Source organism: Drosophila eugracilis, unplaced genomic scaffold (assembly GCF_018153835.1).
Source record: "Drosophila eugracilis isolate 14026-0451.02 unplaced genomic scaffold, ASM1815383v1 contig_445, whole genome shotgun sequence".
Taxonomy (NCBI): Eukaryota; Metazoa; Arthropoda; class Insecta; order Diptera; family Drosophilidae; genus Drosophila; species Drosophila eugracilis.
This window is the reverse complement of record NW_024573311.1, coordinates 3,034,515-3,050,054: the sequence shown is the minus strand read 5'-3', so window position 1 is coordinate 3,050,054 and position 15,540 is coordinate 3,034,515. Positions and strand designations below refer to the sequence as shown.

General features: G+C 40.7%; 2 protein-coding genes across 2 annotated transcripts in view; both read right to left on the bottom strand.

Moving 5' to 3' along the window:
• Positions 1–41: 41 nt before the first annotated feature.
• Positions 42–15,540, bottom strand: part of LOC108104057 (calcium/calmodulin-dependent 3',5'-cyclic nucleotide phosphodiesterase 1) — a 59,232-nt gene continuing 43,733 nt past the window's right edge. Inside the window, 4 exon segments of the mRNA XM_017209909.2 lie at positions 42–2,666; positions 3,317–4,004; positions 4,006–4,440; positions 4,638–4,887. Of these exon segments, the coding sequence (XP_017065398.2) occupies positions 2,497–2,666; positions 3,317–4,004; positions 4,006–4,440; positions 4,638–4,887 (1,543 nt within the window). The 3' untranslated portion in view covers positions 42–2,496.
• LOC108104062 (polycomb protein esc) lies at positions 13,520–15,421 on the bottom strand. The gene is made up of 4 exons (XM_017209924.2): positions 15,181–15,421; positions 14,978–15,111; positions 14,732–14,903; positions 13,520–14,663 (listed from the first exon to the last, which is right to left on the bottom strand). Exons 1-4 carry the CDS (start codon positions 15,238–15,240, stop codon positions 13,752–13,754), a joined length of 1,278 nt encoding a protein of 425 aa, XP_017065413.1. The 5' UTR covers positions 15,241–15,421; the 3' UTR covers positions 13,520–13,751.

Here is a 15,540-nt window from a genome sequence, read left to right as displayed (position 1 = left end):
TAATATTAAAACAACAACCTCATATGAAAAATCTCCCCCAGTTAGGTTTAATAAGAATTTTTATTAGTATATTAAAAGTCATATGGTGTTATTATAATTTACTTGAAAGTATTTCGTAATAAGCATACATCTCAGCCATAATCCTTTTTCTCAAATATTTTTTTGCATTGTTTTTTTTTACCATCGCCGTTAGTTTATGCATATTAAATGTTGAGTTTAACATAGTAGGAAAATTAAAAACGTTTCATTAGTAGGATTTTGTTTTGCGAAAACTTGTAAAGTACACAATTAGTTTGCTTATTCGATATATAAATAACTGGTCTAGAAATGAACAGATGAAACAAAGTTATTTACAGATCTCAGTAATATATGTGACTTCGGTTTTGGTTGTTATTTTCTGTGGGTGGTGTGGGTTGGCTATTTTATTAGGTTTATCTTTTAGTTAGAAGTGCATTCTGCTAATATTCTACATATTTTTGCATCCTGTGCAAGTGGTATTTACACAAAATGTATTTATTTTATATATATATTTTTATTAGGGGGTTTATATTTAAATAGTTTATATTATTTAAATGTAATGATTGCTTTCAACTTATATATTGTATGCGCAAGTGTTTATATTCCATGTTGTTTCATCAGCTAAGGGACTTAATAGGACTTAACATCCCAAAAATTCTTGGTAACAAACTTGCACATCGGCTGGAACTATAATATGTGTGTTTATGATACTACTACTACTTTTTGCTAATAACATTGAATCGTAAACCCCATATATATCCATATGCATACGTTCGATTAGTATTTCTGTATTTTGCTTAGTTTTCCAACAGAGATAAATAACAACTTTGCTTTTGGTTGAGGGTCTGCAGCCTGTGTTACAGCAACTAACGCTAGATTAATCAGGACTTTGTACAGATTTTTAGAGAGGTCGCTATATTTATACGATATACAATATATGTATATATGCGCATCGCTTTGAGCGTTCAAGTTTGATATACATTAACATACATTGTTTGTTTAATAATATTTACGTTCACATAATAGATATTCTTTCGCTATATTTATCCCATTAATGGTTAGGAGTAGATTAATCTGCTGTGTACGTTTGTTCTGTTTTCTGTTTGTGTTTGTTTTTAATTTGTGGCTAGTACTAGTAGACATGCTAGTATGCTGCCTCTCTTCGCTATACACATCTGCACCACGTATTTTTTCGTACATTTATCGACTACCTTAATAAAGCTATGATCCCAATTTCAGCTGATAATTTGGTACCTTACTGCTAAGCACTTTTACCACTGCCCTTTGACTTTGACAATTTCGCTTTCTCTTCATTTCCGGTTGGTTTTCCCCTGTTTCGTGCCCTTGCTCCTGCTCAAATGGTAAAGAGCAGTGGTAAATCTTAAAAGAATGGTCCCGCTATCAGACATTTTGAAAAACGTTTGAAAACATTTTAAGTTGGTTAAAGAAAAGAAAATCGAAACGAAACGAAATCAAAACCTCCTGTGACTCAAGCCCTCGTCCTCTTCCTCGACCTTTCACTTTCCGTCCCGCACTCTCATGTATAAAAATAAATATGTTTGTAGAAACGTGACTATTATATCCTTAAAAATACATATTAAATATCCTAAATATCCTCGTATAGGTAGCTATGTGCATTTGTGGAGTGGAAAGTTTTAGAAATCCTTTGCTTTCGTTTTGGGTTTAAGGGAAAGTCTGTTAGGGGTTAGTGGAGAGTATATACAAGTCGTATAGCTAAGTTGTCAGGTATTTTTTGGTTTAGTTTTTAGTTAGGTACTTAATATCTAGACAGCCCTAGAAGAGCCTGTCGTCCCTTTTGCGAAAACCACTCTTTAAATTGAGCAATTCGAATGCTTGGTAAATGCAAACAACACACAAAAATAAACAAGTTGAAAATAATAAATGGAAAGGTTTACAAAAATATATGTATTTAATTAGAACGAAATTGCATACATCGAACTTATAGAAATCATACAATAAATTCCACATTTGACTAAAACTAATAAAAGACAAGTACAACTCAAGTCAAGTCTAGGTATAAATGCTCGCAACGAACCAACAAATTCACAACAAATTTCAGTTGAACTCTTCGCTATTTACATCTACTCTTTTTTTTTTGTTTGTTTTTTTTTGTGCTTGGCCCTAATATTTTCTTAAGTTTTCTCTTGTTTTGTTTTCCCGCTTGCAACAACAAAGTATACAGTATTTTTATACATTTATATTAATGTACCGCAACTAAGCCTATATAGATGATGTACGTTAGTCTAACTCTACCACAATTCACATAGAGAGCGCATCTGAAGCGGTTTGTTATTAGTATTCTAGGCTGCTTCTAAGCTTAGTAAATTAATTTCCTTGGAGCCGTTCGTTCCACAGTTTCTTTCAGTATAACAATCCGTATTCGTTCCCAAGTATCCTTCTGTATTTTGTTTTCTGTTTTTTTTTTGCTGTCGCCCGACAGGTGGCGTTGTGCCAGATTTAGGCGGTCGCGCCATCTGCCGGCTCCGCCGTTGCCTCAGTTTGCTCGCCATCGGCCGTTTCCGTTTCCGCTTCCGCCGCAGCTGGCTTGTTTTCTTCCTCTTCCGCCGCCGCTGCTGCCGCGGCTGCGGCTTCTTCTGCGGCGGTGGCCAAAGCTCGGGCCTCAGCATCTGCAAGAGAAGGATTGGAATATGCTTTTTAGAATATTTCCTCGTATGATTAGTAAACAAGGAAGTACTTTAAATACCCTAGTTTTTTGGTGTTGAAACTACTTTCTTGTTATATTATATATCGTTTTTTTTTTGGTAGAAAACCAATCTGCCAGCAAATGTCCTTAAATTTTTTCAAAGACTTACTTTAGATTGTAATGGAATTGAGGTAGTTTTGGAATGGGAGGGATTCTTGATTCGCCTAATGACCGCTTTTTCGGCGCCGTTCCATAAGCTCTGCGTAAGAAGGTTTATGCATGAATAATAAACGCCCATTGGCAGACGAGAGATCAAAGCAAAGGACAGGTCAAACTCAATTAGCGCAGTTAATGTGACTACAAAAAGCGTCCAAAGCCGGGATGCAATTAATATGATAATTAACTAACACTAAGAATAGCTCCAAGTTCCTACTTTTAAGACTACTTTATTTTTTTTTTTACTTTAAGGAATGGAGTGTTTAAATAAACTATTATTGTCCGATTTTCGGAAAGCTTTTTAACTTTAAAATTATATTTTTTAAAACTTCGAAATATTGTAGTTTCATACTTGGAATTTCCAAAGTTTTAAATTCATATAAAATAAATTTATTTAAGACTGTGCCGAGAACCTACCTTTAACGGCCTGCTCCTTCCAAATCCGCTTGTTCTCCACCAAACAGGTTAGCCACGGCTTCGGTATGTTAAACTTGGAACCAGTGGTGCCAGTGACACTCTTGCGGGCGAGACACTCGGCAGCGGTGGTCTTGGCCTCGGTGCGACTTTGAGGCTTATCCATGCTTGGTGTGATCCCGGAGGGAGGGATAACAACCGACGAGGTCGTCGCCTCGTGCTCCACTAAGGTCGATGGCTTGGATTTGTTCAACGGCGCAATGGGGGCCAGGATCAGCTCCAACATGTCAGACATGACGCCCATGCTAGGTTCCACGATAAAGTCTATGAAGCAGATCTGCGACTCGGCAACCAGCGTGTTATTGCGATCACACAGCGGACTGAAAGGCAAGCCCAGCTCCTTCTCCAGGTCACCCTGTCGGAAGAACTCCTCCAGCAGGAGCATCGTCCAGCGATGGTGAACACCCCACTGCTTCGCGGGATGCGAAATGTCACAGCAGTGGAGTACCAGGGACAGGACTTTCTGTTTGTCAATGGTCGCCTCCTGGAGCGTCAGCAGCTGGCGCATGGCCTTCATCTGCTGGAAGTGATTGGTCATGTCGGTGCCCAGAACCATTTCAATAACGAGACCGCGCAACTCGCGGAATTCTTCTCGCGACAAATGCGACAGGATGTTGTACTCATCCTCGCGGAAGTAGTCGGAAACTGGCGCTGGCATGGTGGTTCTCCAAGACAGCCCGATCGTTATACAACAGTGCCGTCTCCGATCCCGACATCACGTGGAAGTTATTGGTGGTTCCCGTGTGCTCGTAGTCATGGAGCAGGGCAGCCAGCAGCGAGGCGAAGATCTCCAGGTCCGTCAGCCAGTTCATCAGACCCGTGTTGCACAGGCAGTAGTGGATCGTCTGCATCACGTCCACGGCGTGCAGGTTGTTGTGGTACGGGTTCCTATACCGACAGTAGCCCTCCTCCACACGGTAAAGGAATGCCTCTAGGGTCCCAGGCGCAATCTTAAACTTGTGGATCGACCCATAGCGGTTGAACAGCTCGTAGGCCACGTACTTCACCACCTGGCCGCTGGCCGCCTCCGTCAAGGCGAACACGTCGAATGTCCAGTCGTCCAGGTTCTACGGAATTTTAATGTTTAGATGGACAATAATTTACAATAATTTGAAATATTAAAATTAAAACTAAATTTATTAAATTAGATAACATTTTTAAGAGCTTTCACTTTAAAGTGAAAGGCTAAAGTAAACGATTTTATTGCCTAGTTGCAAATTTGTATAACCTGTTTATTTATTTACTTAGTTTTCTAACAACTCACCTTAAGCAGCCTGACCACGTCCGGTGGGAAGGCCGTGAGGGCCGAGCTGGAGACGCGGCGGTACATGCGGTCCACAAAGATGCCCGCACGGATGGCGTGGGCCACCGAGCGGAACTTGGGCTTCTCGTCGCTTTTGCGACGGCTGGTGGCCATTTGGCGGGTGAAGGTCGAGGCCAACCACTCGCGCACTTCCGGAGGCACTGCATCCGGCTGCACCTCCGACAGCTCATCGTCCTCATCCGCCAGGCGCCTATGGAACATGGTTCGAGGTGGGGTGGAAGAAAGATATTTTTGTTAGTTAAATTGCATTTAGTTTGATTTTCCGGGTTAATCGGTTACCAAAAACAATACTCAATAAATGTACAGAAATTAAACCGAATCTTTAATTTGTTATCTGCTATCGAGTTCGAACAGCCAAAGTTAATTTCAACTCAAATTAAAGCCAAGTTTTAAGAAACAATAAAAGAAATTTCAACAAAAGGAAAGTTTTTGTGTTGATTAAAATTTTGCACGGAAAAAGGAAAGTTTTCATTTTTGGGGTAGAAACAAAGTTTAGGTTTTTGTATAAAAGTTTAATTAGTGAGCGAGGAAAATAAGTAGTTTTTGTGTTAAAGTAACATTTATAGATACAGATAGGTACATATAGATATATATTATATATATTTGCATTAGCTAGTTAACATTTCAAAAAGTTTTGTGGGAGGGTGGTGAAGAGGTTTTTGTGTGGTGTTTTCTGGAAAGGATTGTGGTTGGTGCAAAAGTTGCTACTATGCAATAAGCTGACAAAAGCAGGCAGAGTGCAGCATGCTTCGTGTGGTATGTGGGGCGCTTGTGGGCGGTTGGTGTCTTTCTTGTGTGTGTCTTATGGACTTGGTCGTGGCGAGTCAACGGATTTTCTTAATTGCATGCCAAGTATCTGTGCATATTATGTGCAACATCAAAAACGAGAACAGCAACAGTAAAATATCTTCGTGCTACTGGCGACAAGTTTTACTTGCCAAAGTCGTCAACTTGTTTACAAAAGGATCCTAGGCTCCCTAATTGGCTCTAACCTTGCCATATGTTCACCTGCCCACGCGCAGTAGGTAAAATCCCCAATAATTGGCCCATTAATGTCCATCTTTTTACTAGAGATCCAATCAATGCATTTCCATGACCAACACCTCGTTATCCCCCTCCAGTCTTTGGTATGCCCCATTATTTAAATTATGTGCGCCAAATCACTACTCACAATGTAGTTTAACTTCGGTTTAAAGGTAATAAGTTAATACTTTTCCTTTTCCTCTTTTATTTAATAATTTGTTACTTAAAACAAATAGTTTTCCCCCGAGTGACCAATAAAACTCATTTTGTTTAGAGATAAAAATAATATAGATGACAAATTTTGTGAATATTAAATTTCTACCCAAAAACTCAAACGAAGATTACATTTTTCTTGGAAAACCATTTTGCTCTCATTACCTGGCATTTTCTTCTTTACCCAAAGCTTCTAAAGCACTTAGGCGCTCCTTAGAAACTGAAAGTCTCAGACAGAGAGAGACAGCTATGTGAAGAGTGGGATGGAAATGGGAAGACCCGAGTGTCTAAAGCGCTTTTGACTTAAGCAAATTAGCGAAAGATTGAATTATGGTTAATTAGACAAACTTCAGATCTTAGTCAGTGGCCCCACCGCCACTTCCTTCTATATTCCCTACACTAAAGCTCATTGTCTGTACATGATTCCTGGCGAGGATGGTCGAGTAGCTCCCTGGCTTAGTGGGTTGACATGAGATGATACTACCCACTGTGTGGGTTAACCAACATTACCAATTACCAATACTAAGTAAAGGATCTCGCAGGTGAGTTTAAAGTAGGACACGTTTTGTAGTCGGCATTATGAGAATGGGAAGCTTTTGTAGGTTTATTCTTAATTATATTAGGTTTATACCCCAGGAATTATTTGTTAAATTACAAATTCGCATCTGTGTAAAGGATTTTAAATCAACGTTTAGGTGTCCTTGCACAAAATTATAGGCATTCACTTCCTTGGAATCCCCTATCCTGATCTCATAACTTCCTTGTGCAATTCCCGAAAAATGGGTTTCCCCTAACCCTTCATTGTTCTTGCATAACACTCCCTATAAACTGCGACGACACTTTGTCATGTGGATTTATTTTCTGTGCACTTCCTACCAATTCTTGCGGTTTGCATGTATATTTTGCAGCTAGATAATTCACTCGCTTTGCATTGTTCTACTCGGTTTTTCGGTTGTGTGTTCATTTTTTTTGGTTTTTGTCACTAGAAATATTCCGTATTTAATACCATTCGCTCAGCATGGCATGCTCCGCTTCAGAGACACAGAACATGTTTCAAGAGAATATACTTTTCTTTGATTTATAAGGGAACACTTTAGAGTCTTTTCAATATATCTGGCAATGTGGCAGATCGCACCTTTTCTTCTTCTCCTGCGTCTCCTTTGCACGATACTGAATTATGAACTGTATCAGCTCGACCGTGATGACGCTTTGTCGGCTGCTTTCACGCCTCAGACGACTCATGGCGCGAACGGCGACAACGACCACGATGGTAATGACGGTCAGCCGGCTGGAGCGGCTCACCGATGGCTCCTCAGTTACTACTCCTGCTGGTTCAGATACAACACCCACCTCACTGCGACCCGGTTCGGACATGGACATGGAGTTCAGGTGAAAATTGACTTTGTGGCAATGTCGTGCCCGGTTTTTTGCCACTTGAAATTAATACATCACTCTGAGGGACACATTTTCATATTTACGGGGTTGGGGGGTTCTCGATTTTAGGGGCCTCTCTATTGCCAACCCCCTAATACCACTTCACTTTCGTAATTAGCTGGCAAAACAAAATGCGCTTTTAATGACGGGACAACAACCAATATTTGTGCAGCACTTTTTTTCGTTTTTCTTATTTTTCTTTTTTTTTGGTCTACGAAACGGAATTTCTTTTTTGTCGCCGCTCGTTGCTCGATTTTTGTGTACTTGGCCCGCCGCGAGTTAAATTTAAACTGAATTGCGGAGAGCAGCAGCGGAAAAAAACCCGCTAACGGTTAGCGAAATTTTGCCAGAAGAAGCCATTCCAGCTCCACTTGCGTGCCTTTTGGGAGCCCGGAGAGTCCTGGCCCAGCTGGATTGCGTGTACACAGCTCGGCACACGCCAACTGCAGGACGAAAAAGAAAAATTTAAGGCCGGGAGAAAATGGAAAACTTGGAGAAAACTGTGCTAGGTGGCCCATATCAATTATGTCAGCAGTAAGACATCGCCGCCGAGTCATGCCAAGCCCAACACTGTACTATTGTGTACCAAAAAGCCAGGCACTGGGAGAAAAGGCACATAAAGTGGTTCCTTGAAAGAATAATAGAGTATATTGGGAAGATCTTCACAAAATAGTAATTAAAATTTCTCAATTTGTAAGTTAGTATTATATAATATATATAGAAAGATTGTAAGCCAAGTTCAAGACCAATTTCTAAAAAGGCCAAGAACTGCTTTAACTTTCCTTTATAAGATTTTACTTTGTAAGAAGTATTCTAAATACTAATTTCTTCTTTAAATTTCCTAGTCTTATCAACTTTTCTCCTCGTGTATTCCCAAGCTTTAGTCAAGTCCACTTTTGCACATACAAACTTGTATATTTTTACTATTTCCCACAAAACAATTACACAAAATGCTAAAAGGCATCCACGAAACAATACCAACAAAGTATCCTGAAGAAGAACAGCTTTGGCTGTAATAACCAGCAGAAGTAGAGGGAATAACCGGAGCCTGATAAACACGACAACGTCACGAATTCATTTAACCAGAGTTCTTAGCAACCGACCAGCAAAAGTATCTGTAACTGAAAGTAACTTCCTATTTGGGGCCTTGGCGTTTGCCTTTTGTTTAATGACTTGTCCTTCCCCTTTAATTTTTTGTTTCTTTGTAGGATTTCCATGGGTAAGGGTTCAAGGTGGTCTAGAATGGGGATTGGTGGGTGGCCATAAAACCAGGTCCAATTTCCCATCATTTTTCCCCCAGTTCTTTCACCAAATGCATTCCATTCGTAAGCGCTTTTCTTATTTTCTTTTGATTCAATTTTCATTTCTTTGACGTGCGGCAAATTGCGTGCCGCGGCGTTTGCTAAAATAAATTGCATCAGTTATTGGCGCATTTGCATGATTTCTCCATAAGCATTCCTTCGACTTCCTCGCTAGAGCTTGTCTTTTGATATGCAGTTGGCGAACACGCGAGCTTTAATCTTGGGAAAATGGCTTAAAGTCTGCAACAGGTTGCAGCTGAAGTCGAGTAAGTGCTTGTAAACTCAACTGTTGGAATATTTAATTCTTTTTTACACCTATACTTGATGTTAGGATAACTAAACAAATGAAGTAATTGTAGTAAGTTAAGTTTTATATTTAAAGTTGACCGCCTTTCTGGAAAGTAGTTAAAGTTGGTCTTAGAAAACCACCTCAGGTGTTTGGATGGAAGAGTTCATAGTTTGACTCAAGAAACTGTTGGCTAATGTTCCTTAACTTTTACAAAATATCAAAAAATTATATTTTACTTTTCAAGGGTAATTTGCAAAGCTATTAAAGTTTCCTACATAGCTTTAAAAGTGGTGTGGTGTAAGAAAATATACTTTAATGTTTTTCGGGGCGTCAGTTGATTTTAGGGGTCATTTGATGACAGTAGTTGGGGCAAAATAGATCCCACTAAAGCTCCATAAACGGGCCAATGATAATGCGTTCCTGGGAAACTCAGCATTCCCCCTCCCATGCCCCTCTCTTTCAGTCATTTTCCCGGGAAGCATGCTACTTAATAGTTATGCGTGCAATTTCCTGTACTTGTGCCTCAAGCGTTTTGTCGTTGTTTCCATGATGTTTTTTTGTGTGGCATTCCTGGTTGTCATCGCCATGCCATTGACGGCACACGGGAAATTGCTGGCAAATTGACAGCTTTGTTTTGTGCCAATGATTTTGTGTTGTCGGCGGCTTTTTGAAAACTCACCAACGAAATCGGCTCACATGTCCCATTACCCGCTCCTCCACCCATTCCTCAATAGTTATGGAGTGGGCGGAGATGGCACAGGGACGTCCGTGTAACATAACACAAAGGCCAGAAATGAAACCTGAGAATAATACGACGAGGGCTGCTTGAAGAGTGTTTATTATCAAGCTATCTAAAAAAATATTGATGAAGTCTTTTAACTGTTTAAAAAATTAACTCTAAATTTTAATAGAATTGAACTTCGATTCAGATTACTTTAAAATTGACTATTTAGATCTAAGAATTTCATGCTTTAATAAATTATAAAAATGTAATATTCATTAAGCCTTTTAATTCAAAGAACTTCCTGTATCAACCCTCGCATAGCAATGTACGCCCACGGCTTTGTGCGATTAAAGTGCGTATTCGCTTTGTATTACCAGAAAGGCGGAAGACAGGATAGGACATGGCAGGACAGGACATAATAGCAGGACAACAGAACGACCCGAAGGTCCTTTCATTTGATGCGACTATTTTGGATATATTTCCCAACGCACTTCCCCTTCCCCCGGCTCTCTCTGAGTTGCCGATGTGGCAAAAATTGGCAGTTAACATCATTTGTTATTGATTTTCACATTGGGTAATAGCAATATCAGCTGTGCCATGGCATTTCGTCCTCAAGGTGGGGTCCTGGGGTTATTTGCTTTTTTTGGGTCACTCCCATTGTACTCGCCGTAAGATGATTGATGAGAGAGTCGACGACGTTTAGCCACTGTTTGTAGTACATATATATATATATTGTAACCTTCAACTTGGGCACCATGGGATGGGTTGTTGGAGGACTGTTGACCCAATTTCTATGCGGTCGATGGGGGTTTGCTTCTGACTCATTTGAATTTAGTTCGCAATTTTAATTGGTCCCTGGCTGCAGGTAGATGTAAACCGATGCTAGCCCCATTAATTATAATGCACATACATCACTTAACAAGACCTGACAATCCGCCACTCTTCCAATCAGAGTTAATGACTATTAATGTAACACTTCCAATTACTTGCTTGCCACGCCCTCCCGCCGCTGACGTCTCTTCTGCGGCATAACTGCAGAATTTTCCCTTTAATTGTGATTTATTGAATAATTGGTATTTATATATTTTTGGTGCTAGCAGCGCGTTTTTTTTTTTTTACATATTTTTCACTATTTTGCCCGATCAGCGCGATGTGTGTGCAGGGTCCGAAAACGAAAACACATTAAATTTATTTCCACCTTATCGGCATGAATGAAGCCGCAAAATGGCATTTAATTTGTGAATTTTCAACAATAGATATCTCCGCCGTTGATTACGACATTCATATAGATACATTCTCGCATACCTATGACCAGTTTTATATCTACCTCAAGTTTTACAGAATTTTTGATTCTTGCAGTTCTTCGTAAATTCTTTTTGAAGTTTTATTGCTATTTGTTTTTATCATAATTAAACAAAGCCAAAATTGCGTCAGCGACGACGGCAATGATAAGATACTTTGGATATTGTGAGCAGATATGCAAATTGAATAAGAAACTTAAAATTTAAATTAAAGAGAAATTCAAAGTTAAACACCTTTTACTGTAGTAGTTTTTTCCTTTGTTATATTTTGTAATTTTACGACTGCCTGCAATTCCTTTTAAAATTCACTCTTATTATTAGCTAAGTAATATTCCCCTTAATTTTTTTTTTATATGGCTCCGTCTTAACAGGACTTTGGATCGAAGTAATTTGTGGGCTTTTTGGAAAATCTTTAGTACGCGTCGGCTGCCTTTTGACGATTTGTCTTCATAAATCGAAATTGGGCGTCCGCAACGCCCCCCTTTTAAGAGCTTAAAACCTAAGTCGGGGATTTTGTCGGCCTGATTTGGGGGCTTTTAGTGGAGAAAACTGTCCCCCTTCGGATCCCGCTATCTTACCAACCGGCTGGTGACTTGTGAGCTTTGCCAAAACTGACACGCTAAACTAATTTCGGTGTCGACGGCACATGTAAACCGAATTAAAGTGACAGCCTCTTCGAAGACGCACATCCTCCGAAGTCTTCCTCACCAGCGGCGCTTGGCTTGATTAATTTTGGCCCGACAAGTGGGAGACGCAAATCATCATCTGTGTGGGTTTCGTTTTCGTGGTGACGGAGTGCTGGGTGCGGGTAATTGCGTATTTTGCGAGTGAGCACACAGACAGTCAGCAGAAGCAATCACACAAATGCACTCGGAAAAAGTACGTATCCGATAATATTGATAATTTTTAAAAACTATAAAATATATGTATGTTATTCAGACTAGGACTTTAATCATTTCATATATAAGCTGCATAAGACATTTTTAACTTTTTTTTTACTTTACCACACATAAGTATTATACAATTTTGTTCTAAAACGTATTCAAAAATCCTAAACACGGTTTGGGATGCAAGTGCTGAGATCCTTCTACTTTTCAGTGCTAATTTTCCGAGTGCTACAACATCAAAACAGACAGCGTGGATATGAAGAAGGATGATGGGAGGACAAACCGCAGGCGGATGATTCGTCGTTTATTGAAGTTGTCGCCGTAGTCGTTTTCATGGATATGACTGTGGCGACGGGCGTAGCTGAGGACGTGTGTGGAGCTGGTGTCCGAGGAGCGTGCCGAGTTGCATCTGGACAGACAAACAAGTACAAATGACAAACATAATGCATAGCAGGAGCATTGCTCCTTTAGACAATGGAAAGTACCCCGCTGGCTTCAGTTTTCAATTTAATTTATGGCCACAACCCGATACTACCCCCCACTAAGAAAAATAAACTAGAACAATGGCTCCGGATTAGCTTGACTTTGCGTGTCAAGGCTAAACCCTCGACGAGTTCTGGGAATCGCAATTCGACAACTTAATGCCAATGGCAAGTCGTTCCGAGCCAACTTCAGCTAATTACTCACAGCCAACAAATGGAGTGGAACCGGGTTGTTCGGAGATGAAAGGAGTGCGGTCAACGAACGGCGGACAAAGGAGATGCAAAACCCAATCAGCCAAGAACGATGTGAGCAAAAATAAATTCTTGATACTGAAGAACTTTGGAATACCCTATAAAGGTAATTACACTGATTTTAACTAAAATTAATCTAGTCTAGGATTTTAAATTTAGGATATAATTAAACTACGTAACCTAAACACCGATCTTTTCCTACGCCCTTAAAAATACATACATTTTCATCATCTGAAATCTCAATAGATTAGCAAAGACAATAAAAAAACGTGGAAAAAATAAGCAAAGGCAAACTATTTGCGCACTAAAAGAAAAATACAGCGGAACCTTTTTCATAAATTCTCGTTCATGTTTATGTTGCAGAAATAGTCCGGGATGGCGTGCTCTGAATGGAACCCCATCAAAGTTCCCATCATAATGGAATAAGCTATTTTCATAAATTTCCATTACCTACGCCCAAAAAAGACATGATAGAAATAGAAATGGTCTGCACTTTCATCAGACGAAAGTGTTCAATAAAAATTCAGCTAGGGTATGGCCAAATCATTGTGGGACTTTGCTCGCTTAATCAGTCTGCTGGGAGCTGTTATGGCTGCCTGTCCGCCGCTTGGTTACTCACTCATCCCGATTCGCATTCCCGTTGGCAGTTTCAATTTCGTCGCGTTTATTCCCCACATCCAACCAGGGAAAAAAAGCAGTAGCAGCAGCAGATTGGAGCTCCATGCCAGTGCAGCAATGCATATAAATGACGTAGCAATTGGAAGCCATTTGTTATGCGAAGCTTTGCTTTGTTCCACAATTAGAATTGCCAACTGGGGACATTCAACCAACTTGAAGACGTTTACGTAGCTTAAAGAGCAACAGTTTGAATTCTATTTAAGTGGTTAATACATCTTTAAGGCGAAGTATAAGTAAGTGTTTACATATTCACTTTATTATAAATAAATAAAGGAATAAGTTAGCACGAAAGCTAAAATCTCTTTAACAATTTTTCGGTTTTACATGTTTGAAGTTCGAAAACTATTTGGATTTAATAGGAATCGTTTGAGGCAATTATATCTTAAAATTAAACAACTACGAACTAACTAAGGGAAATGTTGTAAGTTTTGGCCACGTGAGATTTGGTGTGGTTGCGCAATAATGTGCCATCAGATGGCAGACGCCTGTCTACGATTCCAACGCCACACGGTGGCGTCATCGCACACGTAAACCAGGACACTGGCGTCCCGAGAGAAGGCGATCTGTCGAACAGTGGCCACACTGCGCGGATTGTGCAGAGTGGTCATGTGGGCGCCCTCCGGATCGCTGGGATCCAGTTCCCACACATACACCTTGCCCTGCTGGTTGCCCAAAGCAATCACCTTTTGCCAAGGATTAAAACCGAACCTCACAAACCAAATCTCACATTCATCGTATTCGAATTCCGCGATGATTGTGCAAGAGGAATCACTGGGCTTAACCTGCTCGAAGCTCTGATGAAGTTGTCCTGGCTTCCAGCATACAATGGCATTCTCACAGGATTTGGATAGCACAAAGTTGCCAAACCACTGCACACAGTCTACATAATTCCTGTGTATATCCCTCGTGGAAAAGTCGGGAAAATGTTTGGTTACTGTGGGAAAGGGGAGTGTAGATTTCTCTTGGCTGAAAGTATTCGATAGTTCTATCTTGTGATGAAATTCGGGCGTATTCAGACACCACAGTTTCAGTGAGTGATCCATGCCGCTAGACACAATGCGATCTCCACGCATATTAAAGTCTATGGATAGCACCTCATCGCGATGTCCTTCTACTCCGCCTAAGATGGCAATGCACACGTGACTTTGGATGTTCCATAATCTGATCGCATGATCCTTGCTGCCCGAAAGCAAGAGCTGCAGCTTGTGTGGGTGGAACTTCAGTTCGTTGATGGCCTGGCCATGGCCAATGTAATTTCCCACTGCCTCATTTTGCTCGACGTCAATAACTCTGATGACTCCGCGGTAACCAGCCGCGGCTAAAAGTGGGGCAGAGGTCTTTAAGTCATACGACCAAGCGCAGGTATAAAAAACCTCATCGGGCTGGGGATCGAATATTTGATTTTAATACTTTGTATACTCATTTTCTGGCTCTAACCCTAATGACTCACATCGGGATCTGCGTAGCAATGAAGCAGCTGCATACCGCCCTGCCGAGGGCATTCGTAGACAGTGACCCGGTTGCTGCCCGCAGTGGCAAAGACCTGCGGCTCTTCCTTTCCCAGCAGTGTGTTAAAAGCCACGCCGAAGATGTTGGCACCATGGTTCTCCTTTACGTGGGTGCTTCAATGGAGTTGCGGAAAAGGAAATCATCGTAGAATCAGTTCCTTGTTCAATATTTAATTAGGTTTTCTTACTCGTATTTGTAGGCGGCGCGGCTTTTTGGCTTCGATTTGGTGCTCCGGCGTCCACGACGTTTGCTTCTCGTGCTGGATGATGGTGATTTGCTCCGCGATGTGGTGCTATTGGTGGTATAACTAGCCGATTCATCCTGCCGGCATAGTGCCCAAAAGATCCATTAATTCTCATTTCGCACATCCATTTGTCATTCGCTACTCACGCCACATGATTCCTCCGACTCTTCGCCTTCGTTGCCGTTTTTCACTTTATCACTGCTCATTTCGAACGCGCGGCACGTTTTCACGGTTAAGTGAACCCGAAATTAGGCCCCCGATTGCAATAAACTAATAGTTTATGCTTCTCTAAATGTTTAAATAGCAAAGCAAGTAAAAATGTTTTTACTTTTGGCGGCAATAGTGTGACCGCAGGCAAAGATCGCGAAAAATACTAGTGATTTGAATTTCAAACGGTCTTACCATTGCGTAGAGTGGCCACCTGGTCACGATCAGCTGACCAGTGTTGGTTAACCATTAATCGACAAGACGATAAGTTAGACTCTTAGGCGGCACATTCAAACTTT